General features: G+C 38.7%; 1 protein-coding gene across 1 annotated transcript in view; it reads left to right on the top strand.

The window, feature by feature from the left end:
* Positions 1 to 24,257, top strand: part of LOC139473602 (E3 ubiquitin-protein ligase rnf213-alpha-like) — a 351,622-nt gene that overhangs the window by 10,030 nt on the left and 317,335 nt on the right. The window contains exon 3 of the mRNA XM_071256275.1: positions 47 to 78. Within this exon, the coding sequence (XP_071112376.1) occupies positions 47 to 78 (32 nt within the window). The remainder of the gene's footprint in view (positions 1 to 46; positions 79 to 24,257) is intronic.

The raw sequence follows: 24,257 nt of genomic DNA, 5'->3' as shown, positions 1-24,257 counted from the left end.
TAGCAGAGAATGTTTCTTCTTCTTATCCTTCTTGCTTATCTTTCAGGAATCTCAAGTTCATCACAGCCAATCCAAAAGGTCAGTAACATTCGTAATCAAACTTTAAAAGGAAAATGATATCTATATGCACCACAAGGCCTTCAGAGCAGAAACTTTATGAAGCTGGGTAGGTCCTTTAATGTATTAAATTTGTGTAATTTAAAGATTGTTGACATGAACATACACTGAATGACAGAGAATGACACCAGGAGGTAAATGTGTTGCTGTAAGGGCCAAGTTGTGGATGAATGAGAGTTCTCCACTGCTATGACTTCATCTGTTGAGATGAAATGGGTTCCGGCTAGAGATTAGTTCATGTTTGGGAACCAGATCAGGAAAATAAGGTTGGTGTTGAAGGACTTTTAAAGTCACATACGTCGATTGTATCCATGGCAATAACTGATTTGTACACTGGCGCATTGTCTTGATGGAAGAGCTCACCTTTTCTGAGATTACCACATCTCGTATTCATAATAATTCTTATGAAACTTCTACCTCTATCACATGTCTGCCATAAATCCTGTATTTTGGCTTCAATCACACTAGCTAAAATGTTCAGATTTTCAACAGATGTCCTCTTCACTGTCAATTAGACATGATTAGTTGCAGCCAAGTAGTCTTGTAACTACCCACACCGTGATGTCACAATGACGGCCAAGTTTTTCCTGTTTGTGCTAGAGTAAACACCTACTATTATAGTAGAGACGATCTAGCACTTGGTATTAGGTCAAATTAATCTAAGATTATTCTAATAAGATTGTTGTAATAACAGACATATAAATAGATATATATTTAAAGTAATAGTGCTGCTGGAAGAGTCTACACACATGTGAGTATAGCTGGTGTTGGGTTTGTAAGGTCGCCATGCAGTCTCACACCCCCCAGGTGTAAGAAGTGTGATCAATTTATGATCACTGGAGATCCTCATGTAAACTGCACAAAGTGCAGAGGGAAGACCTGCACATTGGAGAAGATATGTGGGAAATGTATCCGCACATCCGAAGAGATATATGTCAGAGTCCGCGACTAAGGCCAAGAGGAGAGAGGCGGAGAAGAAAAAAGTTGTCAAGATCATCACTGAGAAATCAGTATCAACCCCAGCGCCTGCTCTCACCTTGAGTCTCATCCAACAACTTCTGAGAGAACAGCAGGAGATGATGAAGGACATGCTTGACTCTAAGCTGTCGGATATGGATGCTAAGATCGCGATGGTAGCTCTGGCTAAGACTACCAGATCTTCGTCCACGGCCATGGACCATGCTACTCAAGATCTATATGCTGAGCTGCATGGCCAGCCCAGGGACCACGGCAAGGCCATGGGCCACGGTGTGGATCCGGGTTACCAACCCATGGACCAGCTACCAAGCCAGCACAACCATACCAGAGAACAATACCCGACATGAGCCATGCGGTATCCATGGACAGGCCATCTACAGCAACCAAGCCAACCAGCCATACCAGCCAGGCACCATATGACCCCACGGGCTTGCCTCCAAAAACATTCCGGCCGACTGATAAGCCGTCCAGCCACCCATCCGTGAAGAAACCGTACGACCGCCGCATGTGCGACTCCATGGGCCAGCCACCCACAGCTACCCAGCCTACTGACCACGGCTTACCATTTGACCATCCAACAGGACCCAAGCCAGTCACACGGATTCCACGGGATTACCCAAAGAGCCAGCCAGCCGTAATGAAGCCACACGGAAGCAGATTATATCGGAATCATGGACACCGTAGGATGAAGAGCACTAGGGGGCAGAAGCTGAGGGATATAATTATCCCCCCCATGGGAGATACTCAAGGCCACTCAGAGCGGGAATCAGAGGGTTTGGAGGAGATTGACATCCCTTGAAGAGCTAGGTGGGCAAGGTTGTAGACCAATCCATGGATAACATCCATAGACTGAAGCAAGATGAAACGGAAGTTAAACAAGACGCATGATGTTACACTTCCGGAGTTCCAATACTTGGTTGAAGATTTCTACAAATTAGTACGCAGTCCTGACATGAATGTTACGTTATCAGCATCACGTTTCAAGGATTTAGCATCGGTTGCCAAATACTCCATGGATATCGGGGCATATATCAATTGGTTCGTCGCCGGTATGAGACACATCATACCACCTCTACAATCATCCTATGAAGTAATTGCGCTGTAGACACCCATAACTATTAGGACCGATCAAGGAATGAGGCAAAAGCCTTATCTTAGTTAGATGAAATGTTCAACAATACAGGTGTAGGAGGGAGCATAATATTGGAGGAGCTGGCCAACGGTACCGCTGAAAGTCGATCCACAGCTGAAGCAGTTTGTTGTAGCTGCAACTTTTCAGGCTTGTAGGTTGATGGCAAAAAGGGGAGCAATTGTCTGTAAGTATCCCTATAGGGAAGATAACCATCCCATCCCAGTTGTACTGTGTTAGTCCCAATAGCTGTAGCTCCCATGCTGATGATAATCTACAGCTGGGGACCGATCCTTGTAATAAGACAAGCTTCCTGATAGTGAAAGGTCTGAGGAACAGTCATCTAAAGGACCTCGTCTCATGTTGGTAATCCCAAGATATCCGTCGCTCTGGGAAGTGTCAAACGTAGGAGCGATGTGAAGATCCCTGTCTGAGAATCGTCTAGTGGGAGAGCTAGAGCGATGCCCCGATCCTGAACATCGCTCCTGAGAGGGTGAGCGCTGATTCCTGTTCTTAGAAGTCAAATGTTTATCACGTGATTCCTTTCTCCTGCGATCCTTGGACAATATTTTGCCCTGGATTTACGGTCCACCCTCCTATGACATCTCTGAATGTTAAGAAGAATATTCAGCACACCCGTTGTTGGTCATTACCATAGATTTGCATGGGTGTGTTTGGGTGAATGTTTTTGAAGATGGAAGTATGGTTTAAGAACGTTTCCACATAGATATGCATAGTGAGAGATGGATAAGATAAAAAATTAAGCTTTCATCCATAGTCACTGTGCCTGTTTTTGTTTGAGCTGATAATTTCCTTATGGACAAAATTTCTGTGATAATGGAATGTACTCTCTTCTGGGAAATCCCTAGCCTGAGGCAGTTGGTCATCATTACTTCATGATGGCTCTGTAGAAGGGAATGTGAGAGTAACTCTCCATTCCTTACAAAATAATGAAACAGAGGACCATTGTTTTTAAGGAATTGAGAGTTATGAGGATATTCACCTACATATATATATGTCTTGTCAAAGGTTTATCTAATTGCTGTAAATAGGAACATTGCTACAGGTAAAATGTTCTAACACAACATTATACATATTATGTTTGAGCTTTCATGCATTATGCAAAATAATGAAAATATTTAATAGTTAATTTCACACCACACCTTCATGTGTCGATCGCCGCAGCGGAGGTAGACAATTACATGTCCTCAAATCAAATGATGTGGGTTCAAACCCCCCTGGGGACACAAAATTTAAAATTATTCACCTGTCAAAATATTTTTTGAATAGTTCAGTCTTAGTGCAAATTAATCGAAATGTTAGTTCAAGATAATGTATAACAATAGAATGACATCACAGATGTGTTGTAAGGATCATTTCTGATGTGACAGGCCTTCTGACAGGAGTGAGGAGGGCATCATCAAGGCTGTCCCTCCCATGCACACCTCTTGACAGTGGCATAAGAAGCAGCATTCTTCCACAACAAAGACTTAACTATTTTGCATTTCCTTCTTAGTAGGCAGATTTAGAATGTAAACATAAGCATACACAATATAAGTAGGAGAACTGGTGTTGGCACAATACTAACTGCATTAAGGTCTTTAGGGAAGTGTAATATGTTCATGGAATAGAATAATGTTTTTTTCAAATTTGAAAAAAATATTAGTTTTAATTGTGGAAAGTGTGTACCGGTAAGCATCAGCATCTGAAATACTAATCTAAAATTTTGAGAGGACATGAAATACTACAACAGGGTTCAATTGAATCATATATATTATTCTCAAAAACCACAAGTCTCAACAAGGTTAGACTTTGTGTCAGTGATTATGGCTAAAGGAACAGGAAAGTTTTTACCCAGTATCTTGAAAGAAGTTCAATTCTGTGCAACAGACAATTTGCAAAACTATATTCTTTACCCTTTTTTCTCTCTTCTGACTGAAAGTCGAAATGAGTTTATGTTGTACCATGTTGTCCATGATCGGTCTGTCCAGTGGTCCATCTATCATTTTTCATTTTTATCGCCAGCCACAAAGTTGGGATGGGGATATAGGAACGGAGTTCATCAGTCCATCCGCCATGCTGTTCTTTCATATGTCTGTCCCCTTCTCAAAGGGGACAAATTTTCTCAAAACTATTTAAGTCAGAGAAATTTAATTTTACAGACTGATGTTGACTGTCATGATCTCAAATGAGTTTGAAAATTGGTGTTGTAAATTCTTTTTTTAAAGTTTTATGGCCCTTGCCTACCATGATTTTCAACTTTGTGCATACTGTGTCAAATGGGGACAAGTTTTCTCAGAAACTACTGCAGTTACACAAATGAAAGTTTTCAAGAGCTACATGTCAAGACTGGGTTAGAAAATTGGTCCTGTAAATTTTCTTTTACAGGGTTGATCCATGTTATTTTACTTGGTGCATAGCGTCTGCAGTGGGGACAGGTTTTCTGAGAAACTGCTGAAGTTAGCTCATCTAAGAGATACTTATCAAGACTGAGTTATTTTTCCCAGAAGAAGGGGCCTTTTGTGTGTATTTAATTAAATGTTTAATTTTTTTCTGATGACATAAATGGGCCCAAGTGCCTAACTCTTCTCATGGCTTTTTAAGGCTCTTTTTTATATATATGTAGTTTACATTCACTACTCTGTGAAGAAACAAAATTTTCTAATTCTCAAAAACTTACAGGGCCAGAGGACTGAAACCTGGAAGGGGAGATAGTCACATTGTGTAGTACCAAGTACGAAATCAAATATGGCGGCTAATGGCCATATTTGAAAATGCAGAATATCATGAATCATCCATCCTCAAAACATCTTCTCAGAAACCTATTACCACTTGACCAATCAAGCTGAAACTCCACACTTTAGTTCCCAGTGATGACACCTGAGTGGGGCTTGAATCTTTTTTGAATATTGTGTATACAAGCAGCCATATTGAAATAAATGTTTTCAATCATTTCCATCATTTTTGTTCATAATGTTTAATATTTTAGTAAATGTGTAGTTAGCAATGGGGCTCAACATATATGATTTATTTTTTTTGCGATATTTTGAATTTTGACTCAAATTTGACCTGTGCACTTTATCCATACTGATTTATGTCCATTACTCAGCCATTATGTTTCAAAGTGTAATTTGGTATATATGTGTAGTTAGTAGTGGGTCACAACATGTATGTTCTGTTCTGGACCATATGTTCTTAAAGGACTGCATGCCTTGATCCACACTTCAAACACTTTTCTACCGACCTTACAGGTTTGGGGAAAGGAACACATCTAATCCCAGCGATACTTAATATATATTGGGATTTAGAATATTGCACAAACCATAAACACCCGTGAAGATCAGGGGTGTATGTAATTGTATCCCAATTGCGTGGATCAATACTCATGATGTGATCACTGGATTGTCTGGTCCAGACTTGATTATTTACAGACCGCCGTAATATAGCTGAAATATTACTGAGAGTGGCGTTAAACAACATACAAACAAACAAACAAATCATTAATCATTGCAATAAATCATGTGGAACTTCTTATTACAGATGTGGACACCATAACTATGTTGACAGAACTATAAAAAAGTTTTACTTGTTAATCTTTAAGTACAAGTTATGACCAATATAGATCAGCTTCCAAAAAACAAGTATCAGAAAACAGAGTACTGTTAGCAGAGGACCACAGGTATGATGATCTCAATTTCCACATTTCCAACAGTACAGATCTGACAAATTATGAGCTTTTAATTGAATAGTAAATAATAGCTCATTCCTAACCAGTCTAGGGAGTTTTTTTCATCATCAAAATTATTTATCTATCTCATAGTGTAATCACCTCACACTTTCTAACTTAACAGGTAATCGTTTTGATATTAATCTCTTGATATAAATGGAAAATCAAATTATATTTTGAACCAGTTTATTTTTGTAGTATTTCTAGAATTTCTAGTACTAATAAAGGTGTTGTATTTTGTTCTTTCTGGGGAAGGGGCTTGATGGTTATTGAGTTTGTAAACTGATTGTTGCTTATTTTCAATATGAATGTACCGGTATATGAAATAACAAATCTGTTCATGTCAGGACATGTGTCATGATTTCCATGAGTGATTACATTTAGGATGATTGTATCAAGAAATGTATGTAAAGAAAGTAATCATACATGATAATTAAATATTATGACATGATTTTGTATCTGTTTTTGGTATCATGAAGATGTTCGCATTGACACACATGCCAACAGTTTCAATAATTATAATCATTTTTGAAGGGAACATTGTGGAAAAATGCACTCATAGCTGCTGAATGGACTGGAGCAGTTTTCTCCTTGAAAACTTAAACGTCTGAGAAGCTGTTCCTGAAAATGCGAAAATTGCTCGCTTGGGTGGTTTTGGTTTAGAGACTCTCCAACATTGATCTGCAGTCCCTATCACAACAAGTACCATCAAGTTGAAAATGGGATACTGCCCTGTCAATCACATTCTTGTCCTTTCTTTGACCAATTATGCAATACACATGTAGATTTCAATTAAGAAAACTTAAGTCTTCTCAAATGTTCAAGTTTAGATTGTCTTATATGATCATCCAGTTGTTTACACTGTCACAAACTGAGGGCGTTTTCCGACATGATTTCTGTTTACTGCCATACTAAACTCAACACAATAGTAGGCTAGGGTAGAAAATAGGTCACAGCCTTGCTTTCGATTTGGGAATTCCCTTTTCGTGAGAGACACGAATACAGGCTGTATATATGTTGTAAATATTTCAATAGCAATGCTGACAGCAACTGTTTTTTGTTGGCTGTCGTTGTTGAAATTATACAGTTTTGATTACATGTATTAGTAACTGCTTCATATAAAGTTCAATAAAATAACTTGACCTTTCCATACATATTTATTAAGACTTTAAGGTCCAGATTTACAATTTGCATGTGCATGTTCATTCATGGATGTTTTCGGGTTCGGTGGGGGCATGATACACACGCACATATTTTTAATGTCAATATCAGAAAATGATTATTTAGCTAACACTTGTAATCACCACAGGTTCATGAACAACTTCAGAAATCCACCATCACATTTATCGTGTCGGCCATTTTGACATTTTGTACTTGATGTAAATGTATTACAACACACTGTCATGACAGACTTTCTGATCTAATGATGATATGATTCTAATATATTTGTTGTAAACAAACTACAGAAAATGTCACTGCAGAACAATGTTAGCATACATGTACGCTCATGTATGCTCTCTCTCCTTTTAAGGAACTACTTCATACCGCGATACAGCTTTTTGTAGTGTTGATATCAGTGCAAACAAAAAGTCACACACTCAATAAAATTGTGTGTAGATCTACATCCTTCGAGGTAAAACATGGTGATATAAAAACTTATAAGAATTGACTTTCACTTTGCCAGAGTTCATTGGTGTTTGAACCCTCATAGAGTGAAGAACATTATATGAGCGTCTTCGGAGTGAAAGTCAGTTCTTAAATAATGCTTACACAATGCCATAGCTATGATGAAAATCAACATCTACACGACGTGGGTATACTGCAAACAGGAATGGCATGAAAAGAAATTGTCCGAAATGTTGATCAAAACACAATACAGCCTCATTTGGAGAAGTAGTATAGTTAATGGGGGTTCTGGACCACTTCCACTGGAGCAGGATTCATATACCTATACTGCTACTACAGGGGGAATTTTTTATGCCAAAATGATTATGCGATTCAACGATAGTCATGATTTGTATTAAAGGAAACATCAATATTAATTAATAATGAATAAAATTTACTATAGCCCACGAGGATATTGGAAAGGTGTAGGAGCAATAAAAAAATTAGCCACCGCGGCTAAGGTATCTAAAGATGTGGCCAAGGATTGGTTAAAGAAACAAGCGTTGTGGCAAATATATTTACCGGCACCGCGTTATATACCGAGGAAGAAGTTTGATATTTTTACAACGAATGAAGTTCATCAGGCTGACCTCTTGTTTCTTCCTCACGATAAGGTAAAACGCAAAACGTATAAATACGCTTTAACAGTAGTGGATGTGGCTAGTCGATACAAAGAGGCTGAGCCATTAACCTCGAAAGATTCAACAGAAGTAGCTAATGCACTGAGACGCATATATAAACGCGGACCGCTAAAATGGCCTAAGCTATTTCAAGTAGATCCCGGTCGCGAGTTTATGGGATCGGTAACTAAACTTTTAACAAAGCACGATGTCAAAATCGTCCGTGGTGAAAGAGAGGCCCACCGCAGTCAAGCCATTGTTGAAAGATTTAACCGGACTCTAGCGGAACGTTTGTTTGGCTATCAGTATGGGATCGAAATGAAATCCGAGCGATTGAGATCAACCGAATGGGTGACACGATTATCAGCCGTTGTATCAGCGCTGAATAATGAAGTAACGAGATTAATAGGGAAGAAACCATCCGATGCGATTAAAATGAAATCCGTGACTTCCGAATCTTCAGCACCGAGGAGAGGCAAAGAACAAAAACTTCCGGATAGAGTAAGGGTAAGATATTTATACCAGCCCGGTGAACTCGAAGGAGGCCTACGTCGCGCAACCGATCCCATATGGTCCCTTAAGACGTATAACATTAGTCGATTGGTTACGAAAGAAGGAGAGCCTATTCTTTATTATCTTCAAGATGGACCGGGTAGGGCATTTGTACGAGAAGAGTTGTTCATAGTTCCCGACGGTACGGTATTACCACCATAACCATAAGCATAGGTAGTTACACCATCATTATCAATCCATCTCTTTGTATCTAAGGGGGATAATGATGTCTTGTTCATTCTTAATCCATATATCCTATGATCATAACTTCTTAAAGAGTTCATCTCGTGTTTGAACGTTCTACCGTTGAATAATGATTCTTTATACTGTTCGTGTTTGATATGCTTTTTTACAACATACTTCTTAACGCCCTTGGCTTTTCTTATCTCTCCATTATCGGACTTTTTTATAGAATACATCTTAGGTCTTAATCCAACATACTCCGCTATAGGGGTCCCAGCACATTCATCCTTCATCTTACCTAACACCTTTTTATTTACTACGCTGTGCAGTGGATTATCTTTAGGGTAATCGCTCGTGTCATACATATCTATTTTTTCTGCCATATCTTTATACACATCCTCGGTTTGTATTTCCATCAACAAAGAATCTGTGTCGGTATATAACACCTCGCATCTATCGCCGTATTGCTTCTTAAGTTCGTTGTAATAAAAGTCATACATTAAGTGTTTTGACAAGTCGAGAATACTCATACCGACGTACACCGGTCTGTTGAATTTTATATTACTTTTCTGCATATGCAACGCGGCTAAGTCGTTATCGAATATCTTGCTTCTGTTAAAAGCCGGACTGGCTATAAGTTTCCTGAGTCTTTCTTCCTCATTAGATCTGACTAATTTAACATCAACACGCTTCCTTAGATTCTCCATAGTTTTACCAAATACCGAGTTATTCATGAGCTTATACAGATTCTTTTCGAAATCGCTGGTAGCTATCTTTCTTAAATCTGTGTTCAGCCTTATATAGGGCTCCATCCAAAGGCTTTGATCGAACTTAAGAACTCTGTGTATTTTCTTTAGTTTCATACCTAACGATAGATACAACTGGAGATTTCTGTAGTGAACTATATATTTTGTCTTATCCATCAAATTTGGTACGAGTTTTTCTACGTTAGCTAACCTATTATTACCCATCAAGGAGCGTTGATATTCCGACATCCAGTCTTTATTAACCATTAATCTTTCGGGAGATAGCGGATAACTGTTATGGTCTTTATGTAACGAACTTGGATATTCTAGGTCAACTTCTAGTATGTACCCTTTATTCTCATCATTCACATTGATATCATTCACATTGACCCACTCAAAACCACCCGTGGGTAAAGGTTGACTCATAGCCCATCCGTACAAATTGTTAGCGTTGAGATATAATATATGCGTGTCGGGTTTACTCGGATCGTATCCTTCCACTAATTTATTATTAGCCTTAGAATACCTTTTCGCTGCCATCGATATACCCCCTCTTAATCCTTTCTCAATAAACAAGTGCATATCGTAATCTGTGAGTAGTTTTAGTTCTACGCCGGTCTTCTTCAACAATGCATCCCACGATAGTCCGGGACTGGAATAGTACCATGCCGGGTCCAAGCCGTATTGTTTTAAACAGGTCTTTCTAAATATCTCGAATATATCGGCGAGTAACAGTACATCGGTTTTTAAGTAAAGATCGTGATAATCGCCTAAATTCTTACAACCTAATTTATCCCAGACCGTCAGAGCGTGTTCATAATCGGCATCTGTTATTCTAGATTCCGTTAAGTTACTATAGAATGATTCGAGGGGTGGTAATTCAGTTTCTTCGAATCTAGACCAATCATCCATATATTCGTAAGGATATACACCTTTTCTCAGCAGCAAATGACGAGTTATCTGATCGGTATATTTATTTGTTATAGCGAAGTCATCGGGATTGTTCGCTTTAGCTAAATTGTCCAGGGAAGATAACAGAAACTGTACGGAGTCTATGAATCTAAGCCCATTACTTTGTTTTATTCTAGATTTCCCATCCTTGTCCCTATAATGTATAGGTTTAGTCAACGAGAACGATATGTATTTTTCCATGTTGTTAGGAATGCACGTTAAACCGCCGTCGGTCTTTGAGATAGCTTGCATAATGAGATGTGAATCGTATCCCCTAAGGTTATGAAACACAACGGGGATGGGTATTGTTTGAGCATTCATTTTTAGTTTCAAGTTACACTCGTTATGAGCGGCTCCCCGATAATTACCCGTGACGTGACAATGATCTCTTACGGAATCCCCATCCAGAGGTTTATTACAAACGTGACAACTCGTTGACTTCTTGTGGGCCCTCCAATCATCTATCGTCAAACGCATGGGTTTCTTACACGATAATTCTTCCCTGATTATTCTCTCTTCATTTTGTAAATATTCTAGGAACTTTCCCGCTGCATCGGGACCTCTGTAAATCACGGGAGTGTTTGTTTTCCCATCATACCTTACAACTATATATCCAAACCCACAAGGAATATGTTCTTGAGTTTTGTACGTAAAACTACTCTCTTGATTATTATCTTGGTTGGTATTTTCTATGGGTTTGATAAGCGCTTCGAAGTCGGCGTAAATTACGTACGGTACTGGCATTTGATTACAATAATGTTCAAATTTTAATATATTTTTTCCCTCTTTAGGCATATCGATCCTGATAGCGGTCTGTCCAACACCTCTACAGTCTTCTTTATGCGCTTCCAATAGATCTTGTCTGCTGTACCCATGCAGGCATCTTTCGCAGAAATATTTCTTTTCCTTATGTTTTGTTTGATCGTATAGCACCCTGTTTAAACTCTTTATCCATGTATAATGATATTTACCATCTTTTTCGATCAGAAATGAATTGATTCTGGGAATATGTTCCGAAGCGGAGCTCATTCTGTGTACAACAATTCCTTTAGAATGTCCGAAAACATTTATAGCTAAATTATTTTGCTTTTCCACCTTATCAATTTGCGATATTGGTGTAGGTTCGTCTATACCATCGAAGTTGAGTCCATCGTTTTGGGGATAGCTAGAAGGTCTATCCGGATGCTTGTCTACGGGGAACAATGCAGATCTTATCATCATTCTTAAACAGTCATCGGATTTATTTTTTACATTAATTATGGCTTTTTTCTTCTTATAATACGGGGGTAAATCTATATAAGATCCACCTTTGAAGGGCATATAATTCGCTATATCTAAATATAAACTATCGATTCTATCCACACCCCAACCCGAACCTCTATTAGTCCAGCGTTCTAAAGTTTCCTGTATCCTCTGAATTGATGTATCTAATGATGCGTTTATAGTATCGGATTCGGTTATAACTTCTTGATTGCTACGGAAATATGGTTCGGTATATTCGGTACTATCGTCTGCGTTACTTTTACTCAATGACATTTTAATAGTCAGCTGGTATTTTATACTTTGTAAATCATCTAATTCCTCATTAATTTTACTCGATATGATGGGCTTAATATCGTTAACATCCATGTTGGAATTAATATCCATCTTCCAACCTCTTAGATATTTACCAACGCCGGCGGATGTGGGTACAAATATTAATTCTTGTTGTTGTTGATTATCATTATCATCCTCGTCTTGTTCTAGTAAAGCGATCAATTCAGCTCTTCTCATTCGAGAATAACCTCTCAGCCCACTGTTTCTCGCTCGAACTCTGAGTTCTCTAACAGTCTGGGGTGGTTCCAAACCGAGTAAGGTAATCAATTCAGCTTTTCTCATTCGAGAATATCCACGTAGACCACGTTGCTTTGCCATAGCTTTTAACTCTCTGACAAAAACCATTGTGGTATATGCAAAATGATTCATTTGTCTAATTGGTTGTTTTCATATATCTAAATACGTATCCTCCCCAACCTATTCCTCTCATTGATGTAATCTCTCTTCCTAGCATAAATAATCTGATTCCTGACCCTATCAGCACCGTGTTTCTTACATAAACAATAATGACCTTTGACCCCTATCCCGCATTCAGAACACTTATAGTTTATGTGTCCACGCTTGATGTAATAATTGTGTATACCGCAGTAAACATCAACACAGCGGCGGTTACATAGAGTCGTCTTCCCCATGAGTGTAAACTTGCAGTTATTCATGGTATATACATCTATCATATCACTTGTCTAAATGCAAATTACATCTAAACTATTGTATAGCTGAAAATCAATACTGCGGATAACCCAATAATAACAAATGCGACCTCTCGGTCTTTCTGAGCCTCTGAGGGTGTATAAAACTGACTCATTGTTGGTCTAGGTATTGGGTCGAGTTTTTTCCCATAAACGAGGTAGTATTCGTGCATGGCGGATTCGACATCCTTAAACGTTTGAATTGAATGTCCTTCCTTAATCAGTTTTTCATGAATAAAGTCTAATCTCTTCATTCTCTGCTGCGTATATTGTAACTGAGCTGCTTGGTATTGTTCTAATGCTTTATTATGTCGTTTACGCTCCTCTTCAACTTCTTTAGCGTTTGATTCCCTCATACTGGAAAATAAATAATTACTCCCCGAAAAAGCTAGAGCATTAACAACAGCTCCACCGACCATCATCGCAATTGATGCCATATGAATATAAATATTCAAATGTTTAATTACTTCATTATGTCTTCCGGGATAAGTCCTTGTTTGATGAGCATATCCCTCGTTGCCATTGCTAATCCAATATCCAGAATCATCATACCTATATCAAATCCATTAAAATCTAGCTTGGGAGGTGTGGCTTTAGTAAGCATTTTAGCCATACGGGCATAGCCAATGGCCAAGCCGGTGACCACCGCTGAATGATACGTCGCGTTTACCAACATTTTACCGTCTGTAACTGGAGTAGTCATGCTTCTTATAGCATTATATGAGGACTAACCTCTAATTGAACTTGTTGTTGCGGCGGGGGTGACGTTTTCTCTTCTCCGGTCTTATAAAAGAACCATACAGCCGCTATACCAGCAACTCCTACTAGTGCCCATGTTTTAATCGGATTTGAATTATTTATTAATTTTGCTTTGCGCGCCAGCCCTCCCTTTCTTCCTGCAGCTATTTTTTTGGGGTTCTTAGTAACTCTAGCTTGTTTTTGTGTTTGTGGTGCATTCACTTGTGGTGGTTCCTCATTCACTTGTGGTTCATCCTCATTCACAAGTGGTTCCGTTTCCGCAATCTGTTGTGGTTGCGCAATCTGTTGTGGTGTCACCTGTTGTGTCTCCATTTATATTATTTAGTGGGCACGTATGTTTAAATTGACAATACCTAGCCGTTATTAAAGCTGTGGTGAGCGGAGCTAAGAACATTCCGAATCTATGATAAAACTCACAGCTCACTGAGCTTATAGCGTGTTCGATGAATGGGTCTTTCTCTAGAGATTCGCATAAATACATGCGATGTTCTGCCGGGATGGGGAGAAACGTACTAGCTACGACTGTGTATAGTTGTAATATAGACGACCCTATAGTTTTAGTCATGGTAGCTCCCAGTCTAGACTCGTAACGCGCGTACAGTTTTTTAATCTCTTCGTCGGTCATGTTATTAATTTTCTCCCAAATATTGGGAACATTTTCCACCGGCTACCAAAGCCGCGAGTCTTTCTCTATGTTTATCTGCATGTTGATCAGGATCAGATTCTTTGAGAATTTGTTCGATGAGTTCGTCGCATTCCATAATGTAATACCTAAGGAGATATTTAAGTCTAACATAATATAATATGACGTATCCAATACATCCGGTAATAATGAACTGTTGCGAAAGAATGATGATTTCGAACCACATTTTATGTAATATTAACCGCTAATGTTCAATTTGCTACATTTTTGCTACATTTTGCTACATTTTTGCTATATTTGCTATAATTTTGCTATAATTTGCTATAATTTTGCTACATTTTGCTAAGCAATTGCATAAGCAGCTGGTTGATCGGTTTTTAATACGAGTTTACAGTGCTTCGTTGCCGCTAACACTTTTCTGACTTTGTCACGTTCATTCTTGGTATAAATGACGTCATTTTCGCGTAAACATTCCTCGAATGAATCTCGGTCTTTGCAATGAAACAGCGCTACCCATTTGGTCTGCTCTCTGAGATCTTTCAGGACAGAGTTGTATTTTTGAGTAAGTACCCAAACGCTATGTTGAGTATGACGTCCGGAGAATGCTAAATACGAAAGCATATCTTTCTTTTTTGTTAATTCTTTACTCGCGCTGCAGTCATCTATTACGAAAAGGGTTGATTCTCCTTTGTATTTTTCGTGACATACTCGGAGACAGTCTTGTAAACGATCGCCCGGATCGACTCTGTGTATTCCGTCGTCATTCATTACCCAATCTCTCGATAAGTATGTTTTATTAACGCTTATAGTCGGGCACAGAATAATAATATGATCGAAAACGTCCCGATAATGACTTTCTAAAATATCTAGAATAAAGGCTGTTTTTCCGCAGCCCGTTTGCCCGCATATGATAGCGCAGTGCGGATCTTTAGGTAAAAGATTATCAATAGATTGCTTGCACGAATCTCCCATTTTGTATATTAAGTTGCGCATCCATAATCACGTACAAATATATGTTTAATTTACCAGCTGATTCGAGGAGCTTCGATATCTGTATGGTGACACCCTCGCTAGCATTTTCTATTCTCCTCCCACTGCCGTGTAATTGGTCATCGTCCGTTGTTCGCATGTCGAGCCATAGCGCGTACTTCGAGGTGAGGTATTCACCCATCGATACACTCCCGGGAGACAGATCTTTCACGACCGCGTTAACTTCCGGAGAACGTTTTATAGAAGGAAGTTTTTTAATCTCATCCCACTGGTGATGCGATAGCATTCCTTGGCTATATAGTTGATTAGGAACGCCCTCGATAGTCAATTCTACTTTCGTAATCTTGGGATTGTAGAACTTCTCGGTATTTCTTTTAAACGCATCGGAGGGGTCCTCGAACAACATTAAAATACCCTTCAAAGACCTCGTGGGGACGTTTAGATTGATATTCCACAACGTATCTTTTTTGTCCCTCGTGATCTTTCGGTGTCGCAGCACGCGATCGTACAAAATGGCTAAACTTCCCGAATACTGGTTACGAATTTGTCTGGCTAATTCGGGATCCGTTATCATATCGTACTCGAGAGAGATATTGTCAATGGAATAGCTAGCATCTACATTAGCGGATCTGATTACTCTACCGTAGTCGTTAAAAGTGAGTTCGTATTCTAACCTATCGCCGAGGGATGCTTGATAAAATGGCATGTGGGAATCTAGTAATTCAAAGTCTAGGGGAATATAGAATCGGTTACCTAATGCGTCGGCAACGGCCTGATCTTTTACGATGGTACCATCACCACTAGAAGCATCTACGCGCAGTCTCAATGTGTTCTTATTACAAATACCTTGGTACTGTAAGTTTTCCCGCTCTTTATCCGTTCTCCAGAGATCTATGTAACAATAGTATACATCGCTATCGTCGATACTCAAAACCTCATTACCGCTAATTTTAATCGCGATTTTCTTAACGATAGCACGACCTAAGTTCTGAACCGGCTCCCTGTTAACGTCGGTAGAATTCAAAACAATCGTAAATGATAGTCGGACAGTTCCCGGAACTAACACATCGTGTGCGCCGAGATTAGGAAAGCGAACCAGAAGCGTTTGATTCTGATCGATGGTACTAGGGTTATTAGTTATAGTTACAGACTGACGAATTGCTTTGACCCCTAATGGATCCCGAAGTCTGCGTTGTGGGTTTAACTTGCGTCCGTATTGCGAAGACATTGTTATATTGAAAACATGTACCCTATGTTTAATATAAAAATGACTAATTTTGAACATAATGACTTTGATCTAGATAACATAACTGATACTAGTACCGTCGAAGAGGGTACTGATGAAACAAGCTTTATGATCCCAACCGTAAATGATGAACTTTTACAATCAGCCGTTGATGATTATTACGATGCATTAAAAGATGATAAAAATTATGTTATCCCAATAGGTCGTGACTATTCAAAGTTTATGCTAGATAGTAAAGGAACATTGCGAGTACGTGACTCTCCGCATATTGATCTTATGCATTATAATACTCGTAAGCCCCTAGCCTTGTCTACTATAGCCGGCAGATATAGCCGCCAGTTTGTTCGTGATAAATTAGGTTTTGTAGAATACGGACGACTTCCCGCGAAGACTACTAAGGCTCTTCAGACTATGAGGAAAGAACTCGTTAATACAGATGATTTGGAAGCAGCCTCGATGGTGGCCTCGAACGGACTCGGAGAAATCTTAGATACCTATTACGATAATTCCACGTTACAGGTACCACCATATTCAGAGTTCAGTATTAGGGAATTACGAGGTCTTGACAAGGCAATGCAAACTATGCGGGGAGAACTCATCAATAATACAGCCAAGCTATCCGAAATCGACAAGCATATAGCTCAAGAGAAAACAAAACTCGAACAGGCGGGCGATGAGTTCAGTAGACGCCGCGTTGCTGAAAGATTGCGTAACCTAGAAGAGGAAAGATTGGCCCGCCTCGAAGCTGCTTCCAGTAATAGAAAGGCACTTCGTTCGCAAATCAGTCGTATTCGAGAAACTATCGATCAAGTCCTCAACGATGACACTACACTGGCCGATAAAATTAAAACATTGTTCAGAGAACAGGGAATAACAATTGCTAGTATTTTAACCGCGTTGGGATTTATTATATCGACTTTGACTCTCTCGTTAACAGGTGGTGGAGGCGGATCACCGCCTAACGATAAAAACGGTATAAGAGAGTGGATAAAAAAGCATTTAAAAGCATTAGGTTCAGCACTGGGAAAGCTAGCCGAGAAAGCCGCGGCTGCACTTCCCGGTATAATAGGGAGTGTTGTTTCCTGGCTATTGAATTTATTAGCTAAGACCACCACTTGGCTTAGTCAAAACTTGTGGGGGTTGATCGCAGCAATTGCAGGGTTGTTGTACGTATTCGCTAAAGACTATTTAACCAAATCATGAGTAAGCCAACCGAGACTCCACCCACTACAAGCGCTGTTTTTTCATCGATATGTTGTTGATTTTTAGCCGCAATATGCGGTGACACTTGCGCATCAGTAGATGGTTGTGCGATAGTTGGTGTTTGTGGTTTGACTATTCCCTTTTCACCCGTGATCGTTTGCGTTATTAATTCGACGTTCATATCTGAATTTATACCTGGTTTTTGTTGATCGGTAGCGATAACAATTTTATTATTATAGCCTATCACTTGACCGATCTTAAGTTCCATATTACTCGGAGACATGTATAGTCCCGGCGCATAAACAAAGTCCACTTTGGATTGAGCGTACTGTAATGCATCTTGAAAACGCTTTATAGACGATGGTATGTAAACTGGCGAATTAATGGCGTCCTCCACGTTTGAGACAAACTGTTTTTGCGCATCGAGCGCCGTCCCAGAACCGATAATGGACGTTCGTGTTTGAGATTGCGCACCGAGAATTGCCCATACGTAAGTTCTTATCGATTCATTAACTCTTACAAATCCTGGGTTAGTAAAATTATTTTCCGTTTTATCATTAAGGAATTCATTCCAAGCGTTTGCGGTATCGTTCATTTGTATAAATTTTTTAACAATATAAATTAAACCACTCTTAAAACTCATAATATCCCCTCTCCAATCGTTACTATAAAGTTCCCAGCCTTTATACCAATCACCGGTTTTATGCCAATGATCATATATTCTTGCGTAAAGTTTGCTGGTGCTATACAACTTACCAAAATTAACTGGAAGTTTATTAAGTTCTCTATATACATAATCGCTTTCTTCTTTGACGGATTTATTTTCCTCTGTGTAAGGAACACCTAGACCATGGTTTGCTCCTTTAATACGCCAATCTTTACTCGTAGAAACATTAAATTCCTGACAAATACGCTCATACGCGGACCTATCATAATTATTATTTGTGGAATTCCACGCTCGATCATGCGGTAATGGAGCACTAATTTCTTTAAGTATACGTCTAATCTGATAGTACATGTGAAATGACATAACAGACTTATTCAGTTCAAATCCTGGAGCGTAAAGAGATACGCCACATCCCGTTGTGGCACACCATACGGCAAAGTTTAACTGATTCTGCCAAAATTGCATCGGATTGTGAAACCAATCGTGAACCATTTTATCGCTAGTTGCCGTGACCCTGTACTTTTCAAAGATATCGGGGAATTTAACTAAAAATTCAGCACCAGAGGCAGTTACTATAATCGATTGATTAGTAATGTAAGTCGATTTCATATTTAAGTTATGATATAGTATCATTGTATATTTAATATGTATGTTACACTCCCGGGAATAACAAATTGCCAGTCTATTGAACTGCTTCATACAATCGATAACTCGGATGGACAACTCGAAGTCGCTCTATGCGATGTAACGTATTACCCACGGTGGACCAATATAAGTGCTGCAAAAAGAAATAATAAGATGATTATACAAGGTGAAAAAAGGGGTATTGATGACATTCGTATAATTATACCTGATGGGTATTACAGCATAAGCTCACTCAATGATGAAATTTTTAAGCCTAATGGAATTAGTATCACACAAAATGAGTCGAATGGGAAAGTGAAAATATACACTGGAGAAACAGGTATAATTATTGAAGAGAACTTAGGAATTACACTTGGATTGGGACAGTCAGTAATATTACCAGTCAACAAAACAGTGACTGTAAATGCATTACCCGATTTAGTTCCCTATAAAGAGTTGTTCATTCATCTTGATCAAATAAGCACGACGGATAATATTCAACTAGAAAGTCCTTCAACTCTGCTCAGAAGTGTTCCAGTGAAAAATGAAAAATACAATAGCGGTAGAACGGAATCTTTCTCATCATTACAATATAAAAAATTGAAGCGTGGTATTATTTCAGACCTCAAAATTTCTGTATTAGATGTAAAACACCAACCTGTACATATAGGATACTTAAGTGTAACACTCCATATTATAGATAATGGTTGATTCCATATTTAAGTTATGATATAGTATCATTGTATATTTGATATGTATGTTACACTCCTGGGAATAACAAATGGTCAGTCTATTCAACTGCTTCGTACTATCGATAACTCGGATGGACAACTCGAAGTCGCTCTATGCGATGTAACATATTACCCACGGTGGACCAATATAAATGCTACGAGAGGTTATAATAATGAGACAGAAATAAATGGTCAAAAATACATTATACCTGATGGGTATTACAGCGTATGCTCACTCAATGATGAATTTTTTAAGCCTAATGGAATTAGTCTAACACAAAATGAGTCAAATGGGTTACTGATTTTAAACTCTGGAAAAAAGGATGTAAAGCTTTACAGGAACTTAGCATACACACTTGGATGGAGAGGAGAAATAACAGTAATCAAGACAACAGATCAGGGACTCTATTTACCCGATTTAGCTCCCTATAAAGAGTTGTTCATCCATCTTGATCAAATAAGCACGACAGATAATATTCAACTCGAAAGTCCTTCAACTCTACTCAGAAGTGTTCCAGTGAAAAATGAAAAATACAATAGCGGTATAACAGAATCTTTCTCGTTATTACAATATAAAAAATTAAAGCGGGGTATTATTTCAGACCTTAAAATTTCTGTATTAGATGTAAAACACCGACCTGTACATATAGGATACTTAAGTGTAACACTCCATATTATAAATAATGGTTGATGCATCAGGCCCTGGAACGATAAGACAATGTAATACAATTGCGCTTTCCGATCTCGGAGACACAGAAGGATTCGATAAACCCGGTACCAATGGTAAGTTATACGCTTTACACTTACACGATAATGTATACAAGTGGAAAGAAGTCACATTCGCGGGTAATCTAGAAGATTTAAACGATGTCGACGTTAGTAGACTCCTTAAAACCACTCCGTACAATATTATTTACAACAGTGAGAATAAATGGACTATGGTCGAGGCAAACATCAAGTGGCTACTGAATATCGTCATTACCCCACCTTATGCGATGATGGGTAAGGGACATAATTTAACTAAGATAATAAATAGTGGCATCGTACTCGCGGCCTATATCCCGTCAAAACGAAAAAGTGTGTTAGTCACTCCCCTGCCAGAAAAACCAGGTCATATGTTATATAGTCATCCAGCAATCCAAAATGTTAGTTTAAATTTGGTTACAGAATTCAATGATATTAAACAGAACTTGAGTGCAATACCTAATATTTCTACGCTTATTATTGAAGTCTTGTTCGGAGATGCACCGGTAGATGCCTTCGAAATATTAACAGGTCTATCGATTAAATGGCTCAAGAAACACGAGCGTCAACGTTGCAGTATTATTCATGTCGGTGCATCACCCGTTACATCCCTCGAGGGGGTTCAAATTATTAAAAGTGGTAGTATTTCCCTTTCTAAGATATTCTTGCCGTATAATATACATTTGATAAGGTTGATGTATACTCTCAAAACATTTAAGCAAGACCAATTAAAGACTATTATATATTCGTAATATACACTATGAGTTTATATCCAGCGCTCGATGAAATGATGGAAACTGTTGATGGATTTCGATTACATCAAATAAGCGACATAAAACATCGAATAGAAAAGGATAGGGAGTTGAGACTTGGATTGTATAAAAAGTATCGCAGAGTCGTGAATGCTCTGGACGGAGTTGACACCGCTCTTGTAGTAGCTGGCATGGGACTCGGTGTAGCCGGTGTCGGTTTACTATCAACTATAATCGCCGCGCCTATCGTGCTCGGCATGGAAATAGCGGCTGGAGTCTCGGGACTGGCAGGAATAGCGATAAAATTCATTTCTCGTAGGTTGCAAAAGAAAGCATTAAAACACGATAGTATTCGGATACTCGCCGAAGCAAAGTTGAACAGCATCGAGGATCATATTTCGACAGCAGTGGCCGATTGTAAGATATCCGAGGATGAGTTTCGTTTAGTGATGTCGGAACTCTCAAAATACAATAAAATGAAGCAGGAGATTCGATCAAATTCTCGTAAGACCAATGGTATTAGCGAAGACGATAAAAAAAAGTTCATAGAACAAGGGAAGCAACAAGCGCGTCAATTATTCCGTGCCAAAACCAAAGAACTGGTTGGAGATTAAAAATAAATTGCTTACTATCGTGTGATTACATTTAGACAAATGCTTACATAAATATATAATAATGGAAAAAACTATTAAATGGAGAGAATTACCACAAGGGTTTTATTATATCAGTGATGTCAAACCAACCAAATACGGTAATCAATTGTTTCTTATCAATTTACAAAAAGAGTGTAGTTATATAGTCTGGTCTCCTAGTAAAATGAACGAAGAACTTAATAAAAATGTTGAATATCGCTTTATCGATAAAAATAATGAAGAATATTTTTATTACCATTTAGACTCATCTAAAGCAATGATTGGACCCAGGTATTGGTGAGCTGGAGTCATGACTATCGTTGAATCGCATAATCATTTTGGCATAAAAAATTCCCCCTGTAGTAGCAGTATAGGTATATGAATCCTGCTCCAGTGGAAGTGGTCCAGAACCCCCATTACCTATACTACTGGAGACGTTACTACATCATAGCAACACTCATGACTAGCCATGGGCTGGCCCTCCGCATCTTTGGTGCATCTACAGAATCGATACCAAACTGCCAAATTAACAGCTCGGACAATTTCTTGATTGATATTTTGCTTCCACATCACTGCCATGCATGCATTGTTGTAGAAATCATCTGAGGTCAGAAGACAAAACTGAGATAGTATACAGTTCACTGATGACTCCAGTTTTCATCTTGATAGCTCTGAATGGTCGTACAAGGGTCTACAGGCATCCAGGAGAATGTTTGAACATTGTTAATTGCATACGCTACCGGGACAAAATTGTTTTGAGATCATGTTCTACCCTTTCTGCAAATGCAGGGTTGTAACGTCACGCTGCAGCAGGATAATGTCCACCTCCACATTGCATGTGTTGAAACAGACTTTTTCAGCAGCATAACATTTTTGTACAGCTATGGCCAGATGTTTCTCCATACCTCTTCCCCCATGGTTTAGGATAAGCTTGAACGACAGGACCAGAATCCTCTGGTAACACTGGCTCAGTTGGGCGATTTGGAACAACATCCCTTAGGCTGTTTTCAATCTAAAGTCTCACCTGTCAATGCAAATAGGGGTCATGCTGTGTTTAATGTGTTCTTACCACACCCTTCTTTTATCACATGTAACGTGTCCCCAGATACAGGTTTTGTCAATGGGTTAGTCATAATAAAACATTGATCAGATGAATGACCAATTTTTGTGTTGTTATTTTCTAAAACATATCACTTACACTGCATATATTAAGCACAGTTACCTTTTTTCAATTAGTATATATATCCATGTGAGGGACAGTGCTGTTTTTAAGCCAGACTACAACTTTTTAATCATCACCTATCCGTTTATCTTGTGTTACTGCATTTTCAACATCTCTGACATCTTCCCAAGGCAAAGGCATTAACTTACTATCAAAGTCCAGTCTCCACCCTTGCTGAACTAGGCTAGAATTTCCAGGCTCAATTTTTAGCTCCACCAGTGGCTATTATGAGTTATGTCCCTTTCATGTCCCTCCACTTGAGTAAGAGGTGACTAACGGGATCGGGTTGCCAGGCTCGCTGACTAGGCTGATGCATGTTTTTGATTCCAATTGCTCGGGTTGATGCTCATAATGTCAATCACTGGATTGTCTGGTCTTTACTCGATTATTTACAGACCGCTGTCATATAGCTGGAATATTGCTGATTTCGTCGTGTTGGTAACAAACCAACCAATCAAACCTCCTCTTGACCAATAACATTCCATCTCTCATATCGCTTACATTTGCTTCAAACGAAAAGGTGGCACCCAGTCAAGATGATCTGATGGATAATCAAGATCTATGTTGTAATAAAACAAGTCTTACCTTGCAAAGTGCATCAGATCACTTGAGCACCTGGATTAAAAACATGAAAAAGTGTTGCAAAATATCTGGTTTGTTACAATTTTGATTGGACTATGCATAGACTTGTTAGTCGGGCCAAAATGTTACTTCCAGCCTAGTTTGGCAAGGGTGGAAAATGGACTTTTATAGTAAGTTAATTCCCTTGCCTCGAGAAGGTGCATCTCTGAAAGTATAAGCCCTAAATATGTTGATGAAATTTTGCATGCCTGATCACAGCTATTGTGCCTCCAACAATAACTAACAGAAATTTGATTTAAATTGAGCAGGGCTGTCAGATGAGCTATTTTTGCATGTATCATGAAATTTGACATGCAGATTTTTTTACCCAGCTACAACCTGTTATCTACTTACATGTTTATCAAGTGTTACTGTATTTTCAACATCTTTGATTATATTCATTTTGTTTATTCTTCTTATCCTTGTATTTCTAACCTGTATCTAAGTTAATATTTGAGAAAAAACAGGTA

This window comes from Haliotis cracherodii, unplaced genomic scaffold (assembly GCF_022045235.1).
Source record: "Haliotis cracherodii isolate W230 unplaced genomic scaffold, xgHalCrac1.p SCAF_3, whole genome shotgun sequence".
NCBI classification, from domain to species: domain Eukaryota; kingdom Metazoa; phylum Mollusca; class Gastropoda; order Lepetellida; family Haliotidae; genus Haliotis; species Haliotis cracherodii.
The sequence above is the reverse complement of the archived record's forward strand: the minus strand, read 5'-3'. Positions and strand labels throughout refer to the sequence as shown.